The following is a 22,706-nucleotide window of genomic DNA, read 5'->3' as shown; positions in this document are numbered from 1 at the left end:
GCATATTTTACTTTATTTTTATTAAATTAAAAGCTACAGTCTGGCGGCGATTCCAGAACAGGGTAAGGAGGCTCCTTCTAGGGGGCAGAGAAGAGTGGGAGAAAGACTGACAAAGACAGAGACACAGGAGAGAAAGGACAAGGTTAAGGGAGAAGGGGAATTGTTTCTGAAGAACACACGCGGCCGGCTCTACGGGGGCTCACAGCAGCCTGACCCCTCTCCCAGCGCAGAAATTCAGCAGTGGAGCAGTATGGGGGGGGGGATCAAGAGACCCTCTCCTCCCCACCCAGGTCCTTTCTCAGCTTAGTCACTGGAGCACATCACAAACCAGAAAAAGCCAAGGGCAATGGAGGGGGCAGGAAGACTGGGAGTATGTACATGGGGAGGAGGGGAGCAGAGCCTGGGACATCAGACTCTGCCAGAAGGGAGTGGCTCACACTGCACTGAAGCACTCAGCCTGTGGGGGACTGGGGAAGGGATCGCCCCTCCTTCTCTGAACCCCTTCCCCAGTCAGACAGTCCCCTACTTGAGTGATGAGGGGGGCAGAGGGAGAGACAACAGAGGCTCCCACTGGGTCCTACTGAAGGAGAACAGCAGGGGCCTCCCAAAGGGGATGTCCTTCAGTCATCGGTGATGCCCTTGGCTCTCAGCTCCTCTTGCACCCGGGTCAGGTAGGTGGGGTCCGGGTACCCAAACCTGGGAGCAAAGAGAAATGAGGGTCAGGGTTAGCCGTTCAGGCTTATTCATATTACCCCCAGGCTCACCCTCATTCTGGTGCCCCATTCTAGCCCCTCCCCACCTTCCCTAAGATTATCCAAACCCAAGATAACTGAGCCCAATTCTGCTTATTTTTGTAGGTTAAGCTGGGCACATTAGGACCAGGATGACTATAGGAGAAACTGGGATAGGCAAGATGGTTGAATAGTTTGGGGGTGGTCCTCTCCAGTTAGGAGGCTCCCAGAGAGAAATGGGGAGAAGGGGTGGAGTCAAGGGAAGGGAAGAAGGAGTTTCGCACAGCTGTGGTCCCCCTGTGCAGCTGGTCTTGTGGTGGATGTCGTTCCAGGTGATGACATTCGGTCTCCCTGTGGTCATGGACGTGCCGATAGTGAAGGTGAGACGCTGGTCAAATGCCTTGCGGAACAGGGTCAGCACCTTGTTGCCCTCAGGGCAGTCCGGGAGGTAGGCCACCCGTGTGGTGCCAGGATACCGAACTCCTGGGTTTGGGTGTTCAGCCTGGGGCGGGGGAGGCAGAGTGGGCAGTGAGCAGCTGGGCATCTTAAGGGTCATCCTGGCCAGCCTTCTGGCTGTACACCCCCAGCTAATGCTGATGGAGCAGCGACAGCCTTCCAGGGAAGGAGCAACTCTAGGGTCTGGGCAGCAGAAGCCTGTTTCCAGACAAAATCCTCATCATTAAGAGGTTCTTTCTGCTGTCCCAATCCCTCAAGCCTCTATTCAGCAACAAATGGATTCTCAAAAGTAGCTGGGCCTTACTCTCCAGATAACTCAGCAGAAATGTGAAGACTGAGAATAATTTGTCTTTCAGCCTTCCCTTCTCCACCTGAAAACACTCCCAATGCATCTTCCACTGTCTAGGCTGTTCTATTTTTCTATTACTCTCCTTCAGAGCTTCCTCATCACTCTGCAAACCAGAACTGGACATTACTCTTTGTCAAGCAGGAAGACACCTTTAGGTTCTTGACCGCTCCTATTTTAACCTTCCACTGTCATCAAGGTTTTCCCTCTCATAAATCTGGAATGGAGTAACGCTCCCAGCACTGTTAAGGGAGGTCAGACCCTTCCCACCGTGCCTGTCTGCACCTGAGCCACCATCTCCACAGACTTCACCTCTGCCAAGAATAGATGTCAACATCCAAGTTCATCAAAGAAATAGAATTCAATTCCTTTCTCTCATACCTGATTTTCACGGGTGCCTTGGGGTCATGGGGATGGAAAAGCTAGGCTTCAAGGGGGCCTCTAGCTCCAGGGCACTTGAGTGGGAAGGCATACCGGGAGACAGCAAGACTGTATCACATCTAACAAACGTACTCCCCCTCACCCAGTTTTCCTAGGCCAGAGAACAAGCGCGGGGAAAACCAAAGGGTAAGGGCAGGCCATGGTATTCTTACCCCCTGGACACCTGGCGGGAAGACGTACTGGATGACGATGGTGCCGTACTTCTCATAGCTGGGTAGTAGGAGTGTGGCATCCTTAGAGACCAGCATCCGCCCATTCTGGGGCTGGTTGCCCACCAGCTGCCCATAGAAGCGGCCACACATGGGGCAGGCCTTTTTCACCTGCAGGGCCCGGGTGATGCAGCCCTCGCAGAACGAGTGCCGGCACTTCTCCAATGTCTTGGCATTCTGGATCTCCCCCAGACAGATGGGGCAGGTGCTCTCCTGCTCTTCTGCCTCCTCCCGAAGGCGGGGGGGAAGAGGAGGGGGCAGGGGAGGAGGAGGGGGGGGCAGCCCCCGTGCCCCTGGGGGCAGGAGTGGGGCTGCTCGGAGAGGGGGCGGGCCTGGGCGGTGCAGCTCAGGGTGCTCCCCTCCACCCCCCAAAGCCAGGCAGCCCATAAGCTCCCCCTGCCTCTGAGCTTTCTTCAGCTCTTTCTCTGCCTCTTTGAGCAGCCCCTTGAGAGCCTTCCGGGCCAGGTAGAGCCCATTGGGAGGGGCTGGGGGAGGGCCCTGGGGGGAAAGCTGGAGGACATAGATGTCAGAAGTCTCGCCGTCTATGAGAATGGACACACGGTGCTCCTCCCGAAGCCGGGCCAGCCGGGCGGGGGTCTCCTTGCTGAGGAAGTCCCACACAGGCTTGGAGACAGTCACTTTGTTCTTGCAGGTGCCTCCACAGGCTGCCATTCTGGACAGGACGAACGACACTGCCCCCAGGGTGAAAAGGACTCAGGGTGGGGGGGTCCCCATTTGACAAATATCAGTGCCTCCTACTTCCCTTTCCTTTCCGACCCTATATTATCTCCACTCACTCAGAGGTCAACCCCCAACTCCTCCCCCAAGTTCATGTTCTGTTTCCTCTTATCTTTCAAACTCCAGCACCCACTGAAGAGCAAGAAAGTTTCTATATCTTTATTATCATCCAAGCCAAGCATCAATCTTGGTTCTCCTATACTGCTCCCAGGATCACAGAAACAACCTGCCCCTCCCCCCACGTCAGGTGAGAAGTGGGTTCTGTAAAAGGAAGGGAGATTTTTGCCCTCCTTTTCGCTCACTTTGATCCTGAAGAGCTTGGAATTGGCATGCAGGCTCTCTCTCTCTGTTCCTGCTCCCTACTTGTAGGTTGTGTGACCTGGTGGGTGGAAAGGGAAAGGAGGGAAAGTGAAAAACCCCTTCTCCCATTCCCACAAGCCCCAACCCAGCAGCCCACTTAACAGAGACAGAATCTGTGTGTAAGTTACTGAGAATGGGATTACTTGGAACATGGAATAGAGGCAACCAATTTAAAGGTGAAAGTTGAGGTTCCCATGAAAGGCAGATACCTGGAAAGCCCATGGACGATGAGAGCAGCAGAAATCCCTCTGTTTCCACACTCAGCTGACCAGGACTGGGGCAGGGGGAGTGGGGGGGTGGGACTGGGTTAGGATGACAAATGTTACCATTTTCCCCAGTCAGCCCAGAAACAAAAACTCCTCTTTCATTTCCTCTCCTTGTCTCTTGCAGAATTCCATCCCCAGCCACTCCCCAAGTTGCTAAAGAAGGAACTTCAGCATGCTAACTTTCCTCTTCCTCAGCTCTGAGGCTCTTAAGAAAGCCTAGGGGCACGGATAAAAGAAGTCTGGAAGGGAAAAGCCCACACACATAGAGGTCTTTTTTGCCACCTCCCTCAGATCACAAGGACAAGGATATTTCCTTTGCTCCCCAATTCCTCGCCCTGCTCCACATTCCCGAATAATTCAGCCCCTATTGCTAGGGAGCCTTCCTTGAGAGTTAACCCGGTCCCTTCTGCTGGAGTCTGTTTGGAATGCCAACGAAGTGGCAGCAGCCCCTGCAATAACAAAGTCCTCGCTGTCACCTTTTAAACCCAGCACGCGAAGTCCAAGCCTGCCAGCTACCTAGGCTACATTTAGGGAGGGGTGGGGCTCAGGCAGAGGGATCCGCTGGAGCAGCCTGATGTTTCCCCGGAGTCTTGCCGTGTTCAGCTACAGAGCTATCCCTACAATACCTCCAAATGCAGCCCAAATAGAAAGAAGGGCCATTAGTGTGACCTCAATTCCTTGACTGATCCATAGGGGAGCAGCTCTCCGTTTGTGCCTCCATCATAGTCCCCTCAAGGCCAGATGCACCTCAAGATTCAGAAAGTGAAATTGGAACCCTAGAGCCTCGGCTCATACTGTCCATCCAGGTGGAACACCCTCTCCCCATCAGAGAGAAGCCAGGACCTAGGTGTCCTTTGCTCCGAGTCCTGGTGGCACAGAAAAGGGAGGCGGGGCCACAGTTTATGCTGGGTCCGATTCCTCTGGGGCAACCCAGGCCGGACACGGGGCCAGTCCCTCTCGCCAGACAGAGGCCGCCGACAGGGGCAGCCAGGAAGGGCCAGGGTCCCTGCGGGCATCAACTGAGGCATCTCCACCCCTCCCCCCACGACCTCCTGCAAGACCCGACCCGGAACCACCTCCCACATCCCCCGCTCGACAGAGCCCCCGCAGCCCCACAGCTGGGTGGGGTGGATGTCGGCCCGATCGCGGGCCCCAGAACCCCCGAATGGAGGCCAAGGCTGGAGGGTGACAGAAAGAGGATTAGGGGGGCCTGGAAGGGGGCCCCGGCGCCGCGCGCGGGGGAAGGAGGCGGAGGAGGGGGCGCAGGGGGAACCGGAGGGTGCGCGGGGAGGTGTGAGCGGGGCCCGGGGGGCGCGCGGCGGGTGTGGGGGGCGCCGGGCTCACCTACCTCTTGTCAGCGCCGCCATTGCCGGTCACATGACTGAGGCTGTTGCTGGGATGACGGTCTGGGCCTTAGCAACCAGGGTGGGGGGGGAGACCCCGAGAAGGGGGCGGGGGGGGAGTTTGCAGGGGGTGCAGACTGAGGGAAAGGGAAGGAAGGAGGATGGCACCCCCCTTCCCCTTCACGGGTGATAATCACCGTTTCCTTTGACCCCTTCTATCCACAAGCCCCTGCTCTTCTGCCCCAAAACAAAAATGGAGGCGCCGTCCCAATCTTTGGAGGCTTGGGGTGGTATCGTGGAACAGAGGGTGGGAGGTTAAATCCCTTAGAGACGCCACCCTTCTCGCTTCCCCCTCCCGGGAAGGGGCCCTCTCCCTTTTCTTTCCCAGCCAGCTTCGTGGCAGCTTCTGGGAGCTAGTGGTAGATGGGTGGGTGAGGAGTGTCGCTTACGTAGATGGGGAAGAGAGGGCAATTTCTCTGTGATCCTTTTTCTAGAAAGGCCTTTGAGGAATATGGGGTAGGAAGAAGAGTCATAGTAAGAAGCATTGGTTCCAAAAAATAAGTCCAGGACTAAACTATTTCAATCCCCTGCCTCATCGCTTGCCTCTTCCCAGATTGTTACCTTCTGTGACCCCGCAAAACCTGCTCCCAGATGGGTATTGGTAAGTGTCTCTGATTTTTCTCTTTACACAAACAGGGATACTGAGGCTGGTACAGAATGAGAAGTGAATACTTTTTTTTTTTTCTTAATGCTTGGAGTGATGGTAGTATCAAGTCTATGGTTGAAATAGAGTTAAAAACTCTCAAAGGAAAAAAAAAAAAAAAAAGCTCTTCTCTCTTCTGCTTCCCACATCAGAGCAATCTCCGCCCCCAGTCCAACTCACTTCCCTGGGGCCACATCAAGCCAGGTTTTTCCACCAGCCAAAAGACCTCCTCAGCCAGCAGTACCGGATGGATCTCCCAGACTGGCAGCAACTTCTGATAATCCACCCCCTTTTCTTTACTCCCTCTCCATCTGGATGGTTGGTCACTTTCTTCTTTACTTTCCCAGGACCCTGCTGTACTCTTCCTGCCCTCCAGAGGACTTCTTTCCAGGAAGCCTGCGGGAACACTGAATTCCTTCTCCTTTAGCTCATGTGTGCTTGGTGCTCACCTTTACAGAGATGGGAGTGTGATCTAGCCCAGAACCCTGGGGGAAGAAGGAGCGTCACATCATCTCAGCTGTCCCTGGCCCCCCTATAGCTAACTCCCACAAAATTGGGGAATGTTTTCCATTCCCATGCACACTCCTCAACACCTTTTTAAGTTCACAGCCATCTATCTTGAAACCCACATCCTTAGGGACCAACACCTTAAAGACCAATCAGAATTCTTCATCTGGTCTCTGCATCCCTAAGCCCAAGCTTCCAAAATAGCGAGAGGGAAAGAAGAGGCATTTCTGTGAAGGAATTCAGATTCAATAATTTATTTTCTATATAGTGACAGCAACGGGAGTAAATACACAAGATCTTTTTTATTAATTAATAAAACAAAAAAGATGAAAAAAAACAGAAGCAACAAATGAAGAAGACCATAATGCTTATGATACATCAGCCACATGGTCAGAAAACCCATTTCTAAAGAACAACAGTTGCTGGTGTCATGGAGTTTTATTGCATTCAACAGGGGAAAGGTAGATGGTTGGAATGAAAAAGATCCATCAGCCTCCTGACAGGAACATATTATAGGGACTCTAATCCTTAACCAGGGACTCCTCTTGTCACTTCCTTTGGAGCAGAAGATGCAGGGGCAGGAGGAATTCTCCTTTATGACCTCATGACTTCTTGTGAGACAGATCAGTCCAGGCAGATACAGAGCAAGAGTCTTTGTACCCCACAGGCCACTTGCTGGTGCCCATCTTTATGTTTTAGAGAAGTGCAGAAGCCTCAGGGGGGATGTAGGATCACAAGAAGAACGGCTGCCTGAGCCCCAAGGGCATTGCGGGGAAGGGAGTGCACTATCTCAGCTCATCAGGGTCTGCTACATTCTGAGAGTATCACGTTTTAACTCAACTATCTTTGGAGGGGGCCGGGTTATGGCTCTGACTCCTCTCTGGGGGTGGAGAGTGAAGATGACAAAGGCGGCCATCTGTCCCCTGAGAGACACAGTAGCAGTATAAGACGAACAGAATAACAAATCCAACTGGAAAAAGGGTTTGAGAAGGAGAGGGGAAGGAAGTATGCTAGGGGCACACTTCCAGGGAGTAGAGGAGGTTCCCACACGTGAGACTTCCGTTCTCTTGAAATAACCAGGGTTAACCCAGGTAGAGATATTCCCTTCTGCTGGGTCTAAAACCTTAGGGGTGGCTAGACATGAAGAAAGGGAATTTAACGTGGGGAGTGAACCTTATACCCCTGGCTCATCCTCCCAGCCTCCAGAACTGGCCACACCCCCAATGAAGGGTTCCAGCTCCAGGAGGGATGTGAGGTCCTGGTGAAGAGCAGCAACAGTGAAACACCTTCACCCAGGATTCAACACTGTGGCCATCTCTGGTGGGGGTGAACGTGGAGTGAGGGAAGAGACTGGAGAGTAGTCAACCCTCAACAGAGACCTCCAGTTCCCTGCATAATCACAAGAGTCCTCACAGGTCCCACCTCCATGAGCTGCCAGCCGCCCACCATTCTCCACCCCACCCGCATAAGATTGGCCATATCCCATTGTATGTGTGCATGCCTGCACCCACATCTGTAGTATTTTGAAAATCTTCCATCCCAGGGCCTACCGGGAAGGAAGTGTGCCACAGTGAGCTCTATAAAGTTATCAGCAAAATTCAGACACTCTTAGTTCATCCCACACAGCAAAGTGCATCCAGAGTAGCAGCTTGAGCCAGGTCCATCTGTCCAGTCAGGTCCTGAAGATGGCAAACAACACCCTTCCCCCAGCTCCTCCTATGTTATGGAAACAACAGGACATTTTACAAAGATCAAGGCACTTGGGAGAGAGTCAACAGTAACACTCTAATGAAGCAAGCAGACTTGTTGGAGGGGAAGGGAGAAGGAAAGGAAGAGGAGAGAGGACAATGTATTTCTGAGGGCCAGGAAGAGCCTACTCAACAAGACTGAGTTATTTGGGTGGAAGGAGCCTGTAGCCTGAAGTTAGCAAAAGAGAAAGAGCAGAAGTAGTGGCCAGAATATCCACAATTCCCCCAAGCCTCTCAGAACCCTACCACCTGGAACACAGCAGCAGTCACCATGGAGTCAGGCAGTCTCTTAGGCAAAGATGTTGGTAATAAAATCCAGGAATCGCTTAGCATACTGCTCAGGATGGACAGTAGAAATCTCTGCCCCCGCCTGTGAGAGGAGGTATGGAACATGGTGTCAGGCCCCGCACCCCTCCCCGATTCCCCACTCTCAGTTCCACTCCAGATCATTTCCATACCTAACCCTTCATCCTTCTGCCACCCCACTGCTCTGGCACAAGAGGCTCTTGAATAGTCAAGACAAGAAAGGAAAGGCTTTAGAGAACCCTCACCCCATGCTTGACAGTTTTGGCTGCGTGAGCTGCTTTCTTCTTGGCATCATACTGTGTCAGGATGTCAATGAGGCCCATGAAATACACCTCCTTCTGAGGGGCCCCTGGGGAGAGAGACCAGCAATGAAGAGCAAGTACAGTCCCAATTCCCTCTCCCCAGGAACCAGTCAGATCTGTTTTGAAAAGCTAAACAGCCTCTCCACCCACCACCCTTGTCTCTGTCCTCCAGGGACCACCCTCCCCACCCTTAAAATTACCAGGCTCTTTCTCACCCTCAGCACTCCGTATGGCATAGACATCAATGAAGGATTCAAACTCTCCAGGGCCCAGGGGCCGGTGGGAATGGATGTAGCCGCCGATACCCTCAGGGGAAGTGCCATAGGAGCCCACCAGAGCAGGAGGTCCGGTCAGGCCACAGTCCCCATCCCCCTCTGACTCCTCCTCCCGCACAGGCCCCTCCTCCTCCGGTTCAGAGCCGCGAATGATGTCGTGGATGCCCAGCAGAAGGCTGTAGTCCATGATCTTCAGCTGCACTAGGAACTGAGACCCCACTGACAAATCAGAAGCCCCAGATCTCGCTCTCCACTCCCAGGTACCACCCTTATACCTCCATCCCTGAATTTCCGGGGCCCTCCTGGGGAAAAGAAGTGTAAAAATTGAGGGTTGGGAGTATACCATTGCCCTTTATTACCTAATTGTCCTGGGTATCTAAGATCATTCTTTTAGCTCAAGCCAGCCACCCCCTCCATAGGTCACCTCTAGAGGGTTTTCATGACTCATACCCAACTCCCCTACATGCAGAGAACCCAAAGGGAAGGGGAGGAGCTCCCTCGTATTGTGAATGGGCAACTGCCTTGTGGGGAGCAAAAAAGGGACACAAAGCCATTTCCCACAGCACCCCAACCATCACCTCCACATCTCTCTTTAGCTTCTCTAGAAAGACTTTCTTCTCCTCTTCAGCAATATAAACTTTCTGGTTCTTGTTGAGAAAGTCCATATCCTTAAGGGTGGGCAATTCTTTAACCTGAGAATAGGTAAAGGGACATCTTGGGAATACAGCCCTTACCCCACGCTCTCAGAAAACCCTGCTCTATGTAGGGCTTTGTCTCTGACTCTGGGGTGTCTAGGGGAGACAGATTTACAGCCCATCTCTCATCTGACTTCATACTAGGATGCTGCCCAGAGCCTGTTCTTACCTCTGGTGGCTTCCCCAGACCCAGCCACTGCGGCTGTACCCCAAATCACATCCCACTACTTTCTGCCTATGGTTTCAGTCCAGAACCTCCATTCTGACTTTTCTTTCTTCTTCTGAAGCAAAAACAGCTGCTTGAATATGAGAGCTCAGAATGGGAGGCGGCTGGTAAGCATTTTGCTCTTGAAGTCTGGCATTTTCACACATCCCCAAACCTTCCACACGGACTAACCCATGCCAGTGCCAAAGAAGCTCTTCCCACTGCCCCTTCCAAACAATCCCTGGATCAGGAAAAGTTTACATCTCTCTTCTTTTTGGTGGTTTAAGATAAGAATAAATAGCTGGGGATCACTACCTCTTTATCCCAAGAAGGTCCCTTTGACCTGCCCTCCCGCATCCCTCACCCTATCAACTAAAATTATATCACCTTCTCCTTATCGCTGGCTTCCCGGGACACCAGGGAGCCCTGTGGAGAGACCCAAAGACAAAGTCAGCAGACGTGGCTAAAAGAACAGTCAGGACCCAGCTCCTAAGACAAGTCCTCAAACCCACAGCCTTCTTTCCTTTAAAATGAATCATCCAGTGCCCTCCCTGGCCCTTCCCCACCCTCAGGTCATCAGGAGCCTCCCCTTCAGCCCTCACCTCCTCTCCTTACCTTGAGGTCATACTTCCTGTGCACAGGGAGACGGTGGCTAAACATGTTGCGCATCACAAGCATGTAGCTGTCTTCGTTGTCCACGCTAACCCGGTACATCCCCAGGAACTGGGGCAGCAGTGTGTTGCCATGGCACTTCACAATGTACTGGGGTGGAAGGGAGGAAGGAAGCGGAAGAGGCTGAGCAGCTCAGGGATGGGAATTCAAATGCTACTATTCCATAGGGATTCAAGTAGATAGGTTACAGAAGGTCTGAAGTGGTGTGGGGACTTTCTAAAGATGCCCCTGGTATCCATGCAGTTTCTGAATCCTCATCACCTTTCATTTATCCCACGTGTATAATGTCTCTTAAATTTAAAGCGCCATCTCTCCTTTTGTCTTTATTATTCTTTGAGATGGGGAAGGGTACGTGTTATTATCCCTCTTTATATGCAAGTAGTCACAGAACCAGTAGTAGAAATTACATCAACAAAATGATTTTATCTAGACCAGTGGTCCCCAACTCGCGGGCTGCGGACCGGTACCAGTCCTCGGCCTGTTACGAAGCGGGCCGCACGCAGGAGGTGAGCGGCAGGCGAGCTCCCCATCGCTCGCATTACCGCCTGAACTATCCGCCCCCACCCCCCATCCCGGCCCCAGCTCCGGTCAGTGGAAAAACTGTCTTCCACGAAACCGGTCCCTGGTGCCCAAAATGTTGGGGACCACTGATCTAGACCAATGTTTTTTGGTGGGCTAGACTCCCACAGTAAAAATGTTTGCAAGATGGTCTATAATCTGGATTCTTAAAAAAAATTCCCCTTTCAATGCTGCAATCTCCCTCAGTGTTGCTGCCTACTTGTCCTCATGGCCAACCTTCTCAGAAAATTAGTCAGCCACGAGTCCACTTCCTCTCTCTCATTCATACCTCAAACCACTGAAATCAGATTATACCCTCATTTCTCCTCTGAAATTTCTCTACTCCTCACTGCCTCAAATCCCTCAGTTGCCAATCTCATGGGTATCTAGTCATCATCATATTTTAACTGGCTGGCACTTGATACTACTGACCAGCCTCTCCTTAAAACTCTCTTCACCCTGAGCTCCCATCACACCACTCCTCTCTATCCTCAAATCCTGTGTGGAATGCAGGAGGGCATAAATCATTAAAAGCATCTGACAGCTCTCGCCAAAAAGACCCTGACGTGGTGCTGGCCCTTGGGGCTTCAGTCTCAGCCTCACCGTCAGCCACATGAGGGGAAGAGGTCTCTAGATCTGTCCCCTAGCAGGGACTTCAGAGCTGGGGATAGAGGCCTGGGGGAAGGAGGAAAACACAACCATAGCAGAGCCTCTGGGCAGCAGTGACCACGTGGCCTTACTTTTGTTCCCATCTTCCCTCCTTGCTTCCCTCCTTGGGGCTGTGGGCATGGCTTTAGAGAGCCAGGGTAGTCTGGTCACTGGGAGGAGCAGAAGAAAAAGTTTTTGCTCCTTTGAACCTGATGGAGGAGGCCATTTGTATTTGGAAAATGCTCTATACATTGGGGACTGCCTGTATTTGGAAGATTCATTAACTCTTAGCATCCTGTTCTCAGCCTCCAAGCTGTATTGAGAAGTTACTAGTCTGTATTTTTATTAAGCCTTAAAACTTCTTTTATGTGCATTTAGTGCCAACTTTTTTGTAGAGCTGTATTAAAAACAACAAACTTGTGCTCACTTGTGTCTCTAACTTGTGCTAACTTGTGTCTCTATGTAACTTTGAGAGGAGCACTCTGTTATTTTTACAAGGCAGGAGTGTGTATAGCTATTGAATTAAACCTAGCAAACACGTTAAAAAAAAAAAAAAAAGCGTCGGACAACTCTTAGTCTCCTTTATGGGCTCTTTTCTCTTCTTGCTCCTGAAGGCTCTTTCCTCCATCTTCTTTTCATTTCACTCTACACATCCATAATCTTAAACCCGAACGAACTTTTTGGCCAACCCAATATAATACATTCATGGTGATAATTACCATCTATTCACCTATAGTTCTGAAATCTAGACTTCTAATCTAGTCCTCTTTCCCAAACTCCATACCCCAACCACTTATGGGACATCTATATCTGCATGAACTGAAGAAACCACAAACTCGACATGCCTAAATCCGAACTGTCTTCCTCCAAAGACCTGTTTCTTTTTCTGCTCCCCAACTGTTGGTCACTGGGCACCCAGTTATCCCTAAGCAGGAATTTGGAGCGCCTCTGCCTTAATTCCCACAATTCTCCCAAAGGTCTTCCTTTCCATCTCCACTGCATCATCCCTCCAGGCCCTTGTCATTTCTCACCTGGACTATTACAATTACCTCCTAACTGGTATCTCCACTCTCAGTATTTCCCTCCTGCAATCCATTCTCTAAAATGCTGACACGGGGATATCTCTAAATAACATATATATCACTCCCCTGCAAACCACCTCCAGGATAAAGCCCAAACTCTTTGTGTGGCTTATAAAACCCTCACAGCCTGGCTCCTGCCTAACTGTTTTTCCACAATACCTTATCCCAGCCACACTGAATTTCTTGCAGTTCCACAACACCAAGCTCTCTCATGGCTCTGTGCCTTTACAAGTGCTGTTTTCCTTTGCCTAGAGTGCTCTCTTCCTCCTTGTCCAATGGCTGGTCCCTACTAGTCATGCAAGAATCAACTTCTAGGATACTCCCTCTAAAAAACTCTCTTTGAGCCTACCAAGTGCACCTCTTGCCCCAGGTGAGTTGGGATGCTCTTCCTCTGCCACCCCAGAGCATCCCCTAGATACCTTTACTCCTTGCACGCAGCTTGCTGTGTGCTAACTAACGCTAGCTTACTGGTCTCTGCCATTAGAACAAGAGAAACTTAAGGGCCACGGCCATTTCATTCACCTCTTTCTCTACTGCCTAACATAAGAACTAATAACAACAGACATCAAATATTTGTTGAATAACCAAAAACTCTTTTAGAATCTTTCATTTATTCCTTGCGCATTGATTTTGGTGAGATTTTTCTTCAGTAGAAAGATATTCAAGCATGTTTTTACTCCCAAAATAGTCCAGAAACTTCACATTCCAAATTCATCTGATCGGACAGAATAGCTTCCCTAATCCCACTTAGGGCTGGATATGATCATGGCTTCCCTCCTCCAATCTATCCCAATTGTGCACTTATCCTGGTTTTCTCCCCAGACTGCATTTATTCCTGATAGTACATTTGGTGTTAACACTTCATCTAATTCTGACTTAGTCTAAAGTTTATACTTTGCTATACATGTACCCTTTATGCATCTATCAATTCACAATGGTTTTAGATTAGAAGTGCCAAATGAGAAGGAACACAAACTCTTCTATTTAATCAAACACAAATCGGTATGCAGAGGCTCTCTTTTTGAAATGCCTTGTTTTCAAAAGTATGATGTCAAATGCTTCTTGGGGAACAAAATGGGCTATAGGGAGGAAGAGGGATAGGAAGTCTCCCAAGTGCTCTGGAGCTGAGTTATGAGTAGGGAGGGGAAGAACGAGGCTGGAGAGAGACCCGACCTGATGGTAGTTGGAGAGGTTGCTATGCATGTCAGCAATGTCCTCACTGGATACTTCTTTGATGACCAGAGTCCGATCATAGGAGATAAGGAAGCGACCATCACTGCCTTCACTTTCACTCGGGGGACTTCGGGTAAGGGACACCTGGGGACACAGAATAGGCTAGAAGCTCTTTTCCTCCCCTTTATATAGAGATGCAAGTCTAGGACAGTGGCCAACTGAACACACCTGAAAGTGGATAAAATCTTGACATACGAGGATGAGCAAGGGTTCTAAATTTGGTGTCCATATATGGACTAAATGAAATTGAAAGCAAAATTTTTAATGTATCTACGTTTCCCCCCAAGGATAGGGTTTATAGCTTTCTTCAGATTTTTTAGATGCCTGTGACCACAAAAAAGTAAAGAATACCTGTGAAGGCCCTCATTTCTCCAAACATGACTGTCCCAAGGATCCCCCAGTTGTCAGGGAGAAAGGACTATCCTCACCCAATGGACTCTCACCAAGTAATCCTGGTCATCAATACCAAATCGATCACGCAGGTTCCTGAAGACCTGGGGACAATACTCCTTGAACTTGAAATGACTGGGCAGATTTTCCCTGCAATAGGGGTTTTCAAGATAAGAAACAAAGTAACAATATTACCTTATATTTATGTAGGGCTTGACACTTTATAAAGCACCTTCACACATATTACCTTATTTGATCCTCATAAAACCCTTGTGAGGTCCTTTAAAGGTGTATTATTCCATTTTATAGAAGGGGAGGCTGGCTCAGGGTGGTTGAGTGACCTGCTGAAGTCACATGACTGGTAAGCGGCTTAAGTAGAACCAGGATCTACTGCCCATCCAAACAGCAGCATTTTCCAAATCTCAAGCAAGTCAGAGACATCCCTAAATAAGCAATAGGTCTTGAATGGCATCTTCTGATACTAGGAGGGCTTATAGGACTCAGGTATTTCTTTCAGGGAGTCCCTCTCAGAAACTAATGGTAATGGCATCAAAACGTATTTATTACTTTGTGAATCTCCAGGCTAGAGGAGAGGTAAACTAGTACACATAGGTAAGGGTGTAAGGAACATTGGAAATTACTTTAGTGGTTTCTTTACAAAATACTGAATTTCTGCATTGGAAGGAAGGTTAGACAATACAATAACAACTTGTAAGTTGCCTTCTAAATCTAAAACCTTCAACTCATTCAATCTTAACTCTTAAAATTATTTATTCTCTTTTCTAGGAAGGTTGACATGAGAAGGGTGGGGATTCCCACATACCTGCGGAAAAGGTGATTGTTGACCTTGATCTTGGAGCTGGCCTTAAAGTCATCTGGCAGCAGCATCACCGGGGGAGGCACCTGGCTGAGCTCATTGATCTGATAAGCCAAAACAAGAACAGGAAGGCAGTGAGTAGGGGTTGGAGAGCTACTTATACGCTGTGTCTGGGCAAGAGTCAGAAAAGGGCAACTCAAACCTCATTCCCTTAAAAACACTGGTTATGCATATGCTTGACAAAGGTGAGAGTATGCGTCTGCCATCTTCTGCTGCCCAAGGCCTGCAGTAAGCAACCCTTGCACACAGCCCCTCACACTCCTGCCCCCGTGGAACTTCATGCTCACAACAGTCATTTTATATTAGGCAAACTCTGTAAGCAACTCTGGACTATTTTTTAAAGCTGTGACAAATTCTAGAGAAAAAAAATACCCTCAGCAGACTCAACACATTCAAGACAAACAGTTCCATGCTCCACTGGAAACAAAAGGCGTTTTCAAAGTACAAAGAGAGTTAAGGGGACTCTGAGGGGTCGACAGCAGCGAGAATGAAACGTCCATATCCTGAAGGAGGCATCTCCTTACAAACAGGACCAGTCCTTCCAGACCACTCTGACCCAGTTGTCTGTAGTAGGTCCCCACCTGCCTAGGTGTAAGATAAAAGAAAAACAGCTGATTTCAGAGGGAATGCAGGCAGGCAAAGGATATGAGCTCATTAGGCATCTGTTCACTGAAGTCAAGCCAACCCACAGCCCAAAGGATGCAAGCATCACATGCTCTCCTCAGCCCCAAGAATCAGCAGTCTGCTAATTCAGGGTGGAAAGGGGGATCCTGCACTAAGAAATGCCCAGGAGATGTGCTTTCTCCCCACTGTTGCCATAGTATCTTTCACGCACCCTTATCACTTGACTCTAACCTCTAGTTTACGTGAGTTCCCCACCTGGGTTGTGAGCTCTGGTAAGGACCAGTTCTAGTCATCTGCATCACTCAGGTGCCTAGCTAGCACAATATCTGGCCCACAGTGGTCCTGAAGTGTTTATTAACTGAATAAACAGATGCCTTGCCTATCCTTACTTGATCATTCGACAGAGGTTATGAAGTGTAGTCTAACCTAAATCCCATACACTGCAATGGAAACCCAGCTCCTCTCATTCTCAGTAGGAAAGGAGGACAGAACATATTCCTCCAGAAAAAAAAAAAGCCACTAGAGATTCCCAGCCTAAAATTCAGCTACAGTTCTTCATGCCCCCTCCTCGCCACCTGCTGTTAAGCAGGCTGAATCATCACTAAGACATATGTTCAAGGAATTTCTCCATTCCAGACCCTTGAAGTAAATGTGTGCTGGCTAGAGGATGGGGTATTGGGGCTAAAGTATATATACCTAGGGAAGCTGACGCAGGTCTTATGTGTAATTCCCCAATCCTTACCAAAGGAAAACCCTCCTTAAGCTTCCCAAAGGGATGGATGGATGAGTCATAACAGAGGCAGCCCACCTCCATCAGCCTTGCCCATACCAAGTGCCTTAGACTGAGCTGGGAGCAGTCCACAGAGCCACAAATGCAAAAGGGAGGTGACACACCCCCAGATGACTTTCTAAGCCACATAAAAATGTGACAAAAACTGTATTCCTCCTCATCCCCTTCCACCTCCACAGCACTACCATGACTATAATGTTTCAAGGAAGTTGAGTTTTTAAAATATTGCTTGGTGGCTTCCCTGGTGGTGCAGTGGTTGAAAATCCGCCTGCCAACGCACGGGACACGGGTTCGACATCTGGTCCAGAAAGATCTCACGTGCAGGGGAGCAACTAAGCCCGTGTGCCACAACTACTGAGCCCGCATGCCACAACTACTGAAGCCCGCATGCCTAGAGCCTGTGCTCCGCAACAAGAGAAGCCACCGCAATGAGAAGCCTGCACACCCAACACAGCCAAAAATAAATAAATTAAATAAATTTAAAAAAAAAAATTTTTTTTTAAATATTGCCTGTCACATTCAAGGTCACTGCATCCCTCCAATCCAGATCTGAGGGAAGGGGGGCAATGGCTGTGCTTCCTTCACCTGAGGTATCCTCAGGAAAGCAGATGAGCTGGCCTCTTTTGGCCTCCTCCGGATTCCCAGGCCAACCGTCTACAGCAGTTCCCTGATTCTAAAGTTCACCACCATAATGTCCCCATGACCAGAGCTCCTGAGCCAGATCTTTGGTCAAAGATGACCCCCACTTACACCAAATACCATTACTCCAGCCAGCAATGGGTTGCAATTAAGACCAAAGGCTTACATACATTAAGTGCTGAGTAAGTGCAACCACTAGGCTCAGGGTGGGGTAGCTTCTCTGAAATGCTGTACCTCTGTAAGGGAAAGGAAGGGACACATGCAGGATTAGAAGGTCCAGGAAGCCTGGAGCTTCCCCCAAAGCCAAGGTTCCAAAGTCACGGACGGCGGCTGTAAAGCAAAGTGCAAAGGAGAAGCGAACGATTCCCTTCATCCAGTTACCCTCTCCGCTCCCCTTCTACACTTACACTCTCACCGGAGACCTCACCACTACCAAGCCAGAAGAGCTACTCTCCCTAATGTCCTTCCAGACGGAGCCGGGTCCCGGCCGGTCTCCGTGGCCTGAGGCTGGAACTGACTGGAAGGAGGCAGGGAGCTGGATTTCAGTTGGGGAAGATGGAACCAGAGTGGAGGAGTAACGGGCGGAGGGAGAGACAAAAGTCTACGTTAAAAAGAAAAAAAAAAAGGTCTAGAGCGAGAAGGTACGCTGGGTGAAACACCTGAGGGTAGGTGGGCAGGGACCAGGACAGCCTGGGGGAAAAGTGGCAGCGCTAGGGGCTCCGGAGGCGGGAGCCTGGAAACAGACAAGCCCGGAGGAGCTGAGGGGTTCGGACAGGGCCTCCGCGGGGCCAGGGCCGGGGCCGGGGCCGGGTCTCACCGAGTGGGCTACGCCCCACAGGAACACGCCCATCAGCGGGTCGGCCGCGCGGAACACCTTCACCTTCTGCTGCACGAAATGCTTCTTCTTGGTTTTGGAAGCGAAGCCGAAACCTGTGCCGGAAGCCGCTGTCGGCGTCGGTACAGTGGCCGGCGGGACCGAGGAGGACGCCATAGTCTCCCGCACACCCAACCGAGTGAAAGCCAGAGCCGGCCGCGATGTGGTCTCCCAACCCCGGAAGCGGCGCTCACCTGCGCCTCCGTCACGTGACCGGAGGCTGGTCCGCAGGCGCGCGAGCAGGGCGGGGCAGGCTGACTCCGCCCCCTGGCGGCCGCCCGTCTGCCCCAAAGCCCGCGCGTTGGCTGGACTCACCTGGCGGCGGGGAGTCGCACCGAAGCCTTTTGCCCTGAGGGCTGCGAGCAGTCCGCGAGGCCCAGACCAGTCATCCAGGCGTAGGGGATGCTGCCTGGACTGGCCTGATTTAACCCCTTGGTCTAGGACTTCTTTGCTGCAAAGTCGCCGCCCAGTTTCTAGGAATAACCTCCGCCCTGAAGCTAACCCGAAAGCATTTTTTTTTTTTTTTTTTTTCATTTCTTTTTGAAGTAGGAGATCCCTTAATTGGGTTTTGTGCTTTTGGAAAGACCTCTCAGGCATCATTCTGGAGGGTGACCAGAGTACTGCAAAAGTCTAGGCACGAGATGAGGAACTAAAACAATGACTATTGGGATGGAAAGAAGGGGCTGGCATCTAAAGGTATAGTTTGATGTCAATTTGTAAAATCCTTAGTGGATGTGGGATTTGAGGGAAAGGGAGACATTGAGAATGAATCCCAGGCTTCTGGCTAAGGTGTAGAGAGATGGCGGTGACATGAAAAGGAGCGGTTTTGGTTGAAAACAAGAGTTCAATTTGGACCGTGTTTGAGGCACCTGAGGGCAGCCGGACATATGGGCCCAGAGTTCAGCAGAATGATCTGGGCTGGGGATAAAAGTTTAATTTTTGCGAAGAATCCGTAGGTGTGGATGACACCTCCCAGGGAGAGCAAGGAAAGGCTGAACCCTGGTATAGGCCACCATGTGAGAGGCTAGAGGGAGAAGACTGAGAAGGGGTGGCCAGAGAAGTAAAAGGGGCCAGGAGAGCAGGGTCACAAAAGCCAAGGGAGTTGAATTTCGAGAAGGAAGGAATGGAGAGCAGTGTCAAATGTCATGGAAAGGTGAGGCAAGACATGGAAGGAGAAGTGCCCACTGTCTTTGGCAACTAGTGACCTCTGGAAAGCACTTTCAGCAGAACAAGAGCCAGATCCAGGTGGGCTGAGGTATGAATAGGAGGTGAGGAAGTGGGGAAGGGAAGCGTGGGACTTCATCAGGAAATTTGGTTGTGAGAAAACAAGGTGGGGGGTGGCTTATAGAGAAACACAGTAAAACACACTTTTAAGGGAGACCTTACCAAGGACAAGGGAAGAAATCACTGGACAGAAGTTAACGAAGAAAATGCAAACTGCCCAAGTCTGCATCACTTTTAGTTATTTTATATATTTTTTGTTTTAGGTTCTTAATTTTTATTGGAGTATAGTTGCTTTACAATGTTGTGTTAGTTTCTACTGTACAGCTATACATATACATATATCCCCTCTTTTTTGGATTTCCTTCCCATTTAGGTCACCACAGAGCACTGAGTAAAGTTCCCTGTGCTATACAGTAGGTTCTCATTAGTTATTTTATATATTGAGTCTTTGTAAGTACCTCAGGAATGAAGATCTAGAAGGGCCTTGATTTAGTCCAGAGAAGGGAGATTTATCACTTGTCAGACGGGAGAAAGCAAAGGGATCTGTGTAGACAGAGGTAAGTGTGTAGGTGGGGGGGGGGGGGAGATGAAGAATTTCACACAGTCACCTTAATTTACCCTCTAAAACAGACAAAGTTGTTGCCTAAGAGAGGAGGGTGAGAAGGGATCTTGAGGAGTGAGGGTTTAGACTAGCTGCTCTGGAGAGTGGGAGAGAAAACAGCGGGAACACACAGAAGGAACGTTAAACCAGCACCAAAGGTCCAGTTACCTCTGGGGCTCTTTGTTTTTAATTGCCCCAGTGTTTTGGTTGTGTGGTTTTCTCCACTTATCTCAGAAACTTTGAAGTAAGAGCAGAGAAGACAGGTAGGGCTATGCTCTAAAATGGGGGTTAGAAGGGTGATTGTGGTAAACAATCTTGGGACAAGAGAGCTGAGCTCTTGGCGAGGGAGGGATGCAGACGTGCTAGAGGGATGGAATTGATGCTGGGGCTGAGGGTGGTCTGGGGAAAACAATGAAGAAAACAGGATACCACCCAGAACCCCTCCGTTTGTTAAAAATTACAAACAACCTAGATAGATGTCCACCAATAGTGGAATGGTTGAATAAATTATAGGATAAGTTTATGAAAAATCATGTATTTTTTTAATGAGGTAAATATGTATCTTGACATGAAAAGATCTCTAGGACATATTGTCAAGTGGGGGAAAAAACCTGCGTGTAAATATATGGAAAAACACCTGGAAGGATATATCCCACACTGTCATAATGCCATTACATGCAGGGAAGGGAGTGAGACTGGGGAGGGATAAAGACTTACAACACCGGAGAGCCATCATTGAATTTATTTTATTTTAAAGGTATCTATGTACATCAAGTAAATACACACTGGGGTTGGTGCAGTTTGGTTTGTCTTCCACGCTGGCATGCAACATTTTGGCAGATGTGAGGGGGCAGGCCAGGTGCCCCTCGTGGAGACCCTGGCTCTCTGAAAGGAATGTGGTGAGGGGGGTGGGAGGAGGGGGAGGAGGAGGATGTGGAGTGAAGCTTCTGGCGAAGGCTTTGTGTGTGTGTCGTTTCTTATTTATGTAAGGGAATTATATTTCCCTTACATCTTGCTAAAGAGAAGGCTGTTCCCTCTGTCACCTCTCTCCTCATCTGCCCTACACCTTCACATTTTCTTCTGTGTTTTAAAAGAGTCATTTGGTGGCAAGATTACATAAAGCCCACTGGATTCTTGGGTGCCCTGCTGGCCGATCTTAGCACAAGTCTCCAGGTGCACAGGTATCTTCCTTCCTCTCCGCTTGCGTCTGGAGACAGCGTGGCTCACCAACCCCACCCTTTCCCCCTTTGCTTGGGGCAGGGGAGCCAGATTGAACCCCTTTCCTCAGAGCAGTGGTTTTCAATCTACTCTACAGAATCCTTGGGGTCTCTTAAGGACTGTTCAAGGGCTCCTCAACTAGTGAAGCATTTTCCACCAAACAACAAAAATGCAAACTGCCCAGGTCTGCGTCACTTTTAGCTATTCTTTATATCAGCGTTCTATATGAGACTGGTTCTGAAAAATGTTTGAATATCACCGCCTTGGATTTATTCTACACCCCTCTGGTATATATATTTTTTCCCTGCATTTCTCCTTAATTGCTAAAAAGGGCCCAACAGGTAAAGGGAGAAAGGACTTTTTTCTTTGAAGGAGTCACAGGCCAATACAGGCTGTATTTACCAGCTGACACTCACACTGAGTTTCTCTTTCCTGACTTAGAAACTAGGTGATGGGTTGCCCTCCTACCCTGTTCTTCCATCCCAGATAAGACTGGCTATCTGGACACCAGGTTATATTTCTTGATTTGGACTTCCTTGTGACCTCCACTCTCCATCCCTGCAGTTACCTGGAAAGCCACCTTAGCACCATGTGGTAGGACAGGATAGAAAACAAAACAATAGTCCTGTCAATTCCATAGGGAGTGGGGGAGCCCCCTGGGTCAAGCCCTTGGGCTCCTCCACCTCTGGAAAATCTGCCCTGCCCTTTTCTTTAAAGTGCACTTAATACCAGATGAGGACATGATAGAGGGAATTCTTTTCGGAAAAAAACATTTTTTAATGTGTATCATCGGGGAAAAGTCAGGCTCCAGCTTGAAAGGAGGCATTTCGAGATACCTATTTTGCCAATGAACTGGAAGCCCCCAAACCAAAAGGTGGAGATGGGAAGAACATACAGCCCAATATGGGACAGAGAAAGGAATCCAGCCCATCACTGTGGCAAAAAAATACTTAGGAATTTTCCAGTCTGTTTACCCCCAAAGCCAAAGAAGGAATCATTTTGCTTACGCTTGGCTATAACTATCACCGTGGACAGATGAGCAACCATTTGACAGATTGTTGGAAATGGGTTGGCCTCCTTAATTTTTCAAAATAATTTTAAGCAGCTTTGGGTTCTGGTCATGAGCTCTGGGGTAGAGAGTATCAAAAGGAGTTTTGAGGAGAAAGGGAAGTGGTCCCTTGAGCAAGCCATGTTCTTGGTTGTCCAGGGGGCACAGGAAGAGGGAGGCAAAAGGCAGACCTCGGGGGGCAGAGGTGCACACCCAGAACCCCTCCGTTTGGGTGAGGGGTGTCTGAAGAAAATTCACCGTATAATTTAAGCAGTCCTTCCACTTTACCCTCCCCTGTGCTAAATGTGGAAGAGGAGGGAGGAAGAGTCTATTTCTGTATCTTCTCATGACGCTAAGACATTCTTCTGCTTAAGGCTTTGTGTGCGTGCATGTGTGTGTGTGTTTGTGAAGGATCACAGCCCTCTAGCTCCCATTTTCCTTTTATCATCTCCGTGACTAACACCATTCAGTGTGAGAGATGCATATATGAGAGAAAGAAGAAACGCTGACCCTCCTCCCTATGGCCCCAAATGAGGAGGGTATACTATGCTTAGAAATTGCTAAATACATCATTAGATACTAGAGAGTATGACAGAG

The 22,706-nt window shown here is 49.5% G+C and overlaps 2 protein-coding genes across 7 annotated transcripts; both read right to left on the bottom strand.

The window, feature by feature from the left end:
* Window positions 1-6: 6 nt before the first annotated feature.
* Window positions 7-4,925, bottom strand: DTX3 (deltex E3 ubiquitin ligase 3). Of its 4 annotated transcripts, none has more exons than XM_068561733.1 (6): window positions 4,896-4,920; window positions 3,491-3,555; window positions 3,224-3,300; window positions 2,127-2,856; window positions 1,016-1,233; window positions 7-696 (listed from the first exon to the last, which is right to left on the bottom strand). In XM_068561733.1, exons 3-6 carry the CDS (start codon window positions 3,250-3,252, stop codon window positions 621-623), a joined length of 1,053 nt encoding a protein of 350 aa, XP_068417834.1. In that variant the 5' UTR covers window positions 3,253-3,300; window positions 3,491-3,555; window positions 4,896-4,920; the 3' UTR covers window positions 7-620. The 4 variants fall into 4 exon arrangements, with proteins under 4 accessions (XP_068417834.1, XP_068417836.1, XP_068417835.1 ...); XM_068561735.1 differs by having other exon boundaries at window positions 2,127-2,875; window positions 4,896-4,901; XM_068561734.1 differs by lacking the exon at window positions 3,491-3,555 and having other exon boundaries at window positions 4,896-4,925.
* Window positions 4,926-6,387: 1,462 nt separating this feature from the next.
* PIP4K2C (phosphatidylinositol-5-phosphate 4-kinase type 2 gamma) lies at window positions 6,388-18,220 on the bottom strand. 3 transcript variants are annotated; one of them, XM_068560924.1, is made up of 11 exons: window positions 17,962-18,220; window positions 15,038-15,135; window positions 14,268-14,364; window positions 13,765-13,908; window positions 10,247-10,393; window positions 10,019-10,057; window positions 9,310-9,423; window positions 8,672-8,939; window positions 8,400-8,503; window positions 8,119-8,218; window positions 6,388-7,816 (listed from the first exon to the last, which is right to left on the bottom strand). In XM_068560924.1, exons 1-10 carry the CDS (start codon window positions 18,133-18,135, stop codon window positions 8,138-8,140), a joined length of 1,266 nt encoding a protein of 421 aa, XP_068417025.1. In that variant the 5' UTR covers window positions 18,136-18,220; the 3' UTR covers window positions 6,388-7,816; window positions 8,119-8,137. The 3 variants fall into 3 exon arrangements, with proteins under 3 accessions (XP_068417025.1, XP_068417024.1, XP_068417023.1); XM_068560923.1 differs by having other exon boundaries at window positions 8,098-8,218; window positions 17,962-18,219; XM_068560922.1 differs by having other exon boundaries at window positions 6,388-8,218; window positions 17,962-18,218.
* Between the last annotated feature and the right edge of the window lie 4,486 nt (window positions 18,221-22,706).

This window comes from Eschrichtius robustus, chromosome 13, assembly GCF_028021215.1.
Source record: "Eschrichtius robustus isolate mEscRob2 chromosome 13, mEscRob2.pri, whole genome shotgun sequence".
NCBI lineage: Eukaryota > Metazoa > Chordata > Mammalia > Artiodactyla > Eschrichtiidae > Eschrichtius > Eschrichtius robustus.
Note: the sequence above shows the minus strand (reverse complement) of the source record. Positions and strands in the feature narration are given on the sequence as shown.

Excerpts from the sequence above, each read along its gene's own strand:
- DTX3 (XM_068561734.1), bottom strand. The coding sequence starts at position 3,252 with ATGCCAATTCCAAGCTCTTCAGGATCAAA. Across the intron at positions 1,234-2,126 it reads TCCCGCCAGGTGTCCAGGGG|GCTGAACACCCAAACCCAGG; the intron begins GTAAGAATACCA and ends CCCCCGCCCCAG. Across the intron at positions 697-1,015 it reads TGCACAGGGGGACCACAGCT|GTTTGGGTACCCGGACCCCA; the intron begins GTGCGAAACTCC and ends CTTTGCTCCCAG.
- PIP4K2C (XM_068560924.1), bottom strand. The coding sequence starts at position 18,135 with ATGGCGTCCTCCTCGGTCCCGCCGGCCACTGTACCGACGCCGACAGCG. Across the intron at positions 8,940-9,309 it reads AGCTAAAGAGAGATGTGGAG|TTCCTAGTGCAGCTGAAGAT; the intron begins GTGATGGTTGGG and ends GTGGGGTCTCAG. Across the intron at positions 8,219-8,399 it reads CCAAAACTGTCAAGCATGGG|GCGGGGGCAGAGATTTCTAC; the intron begins GTGAGGGTTCTC and ends CTCCTCTCACAG.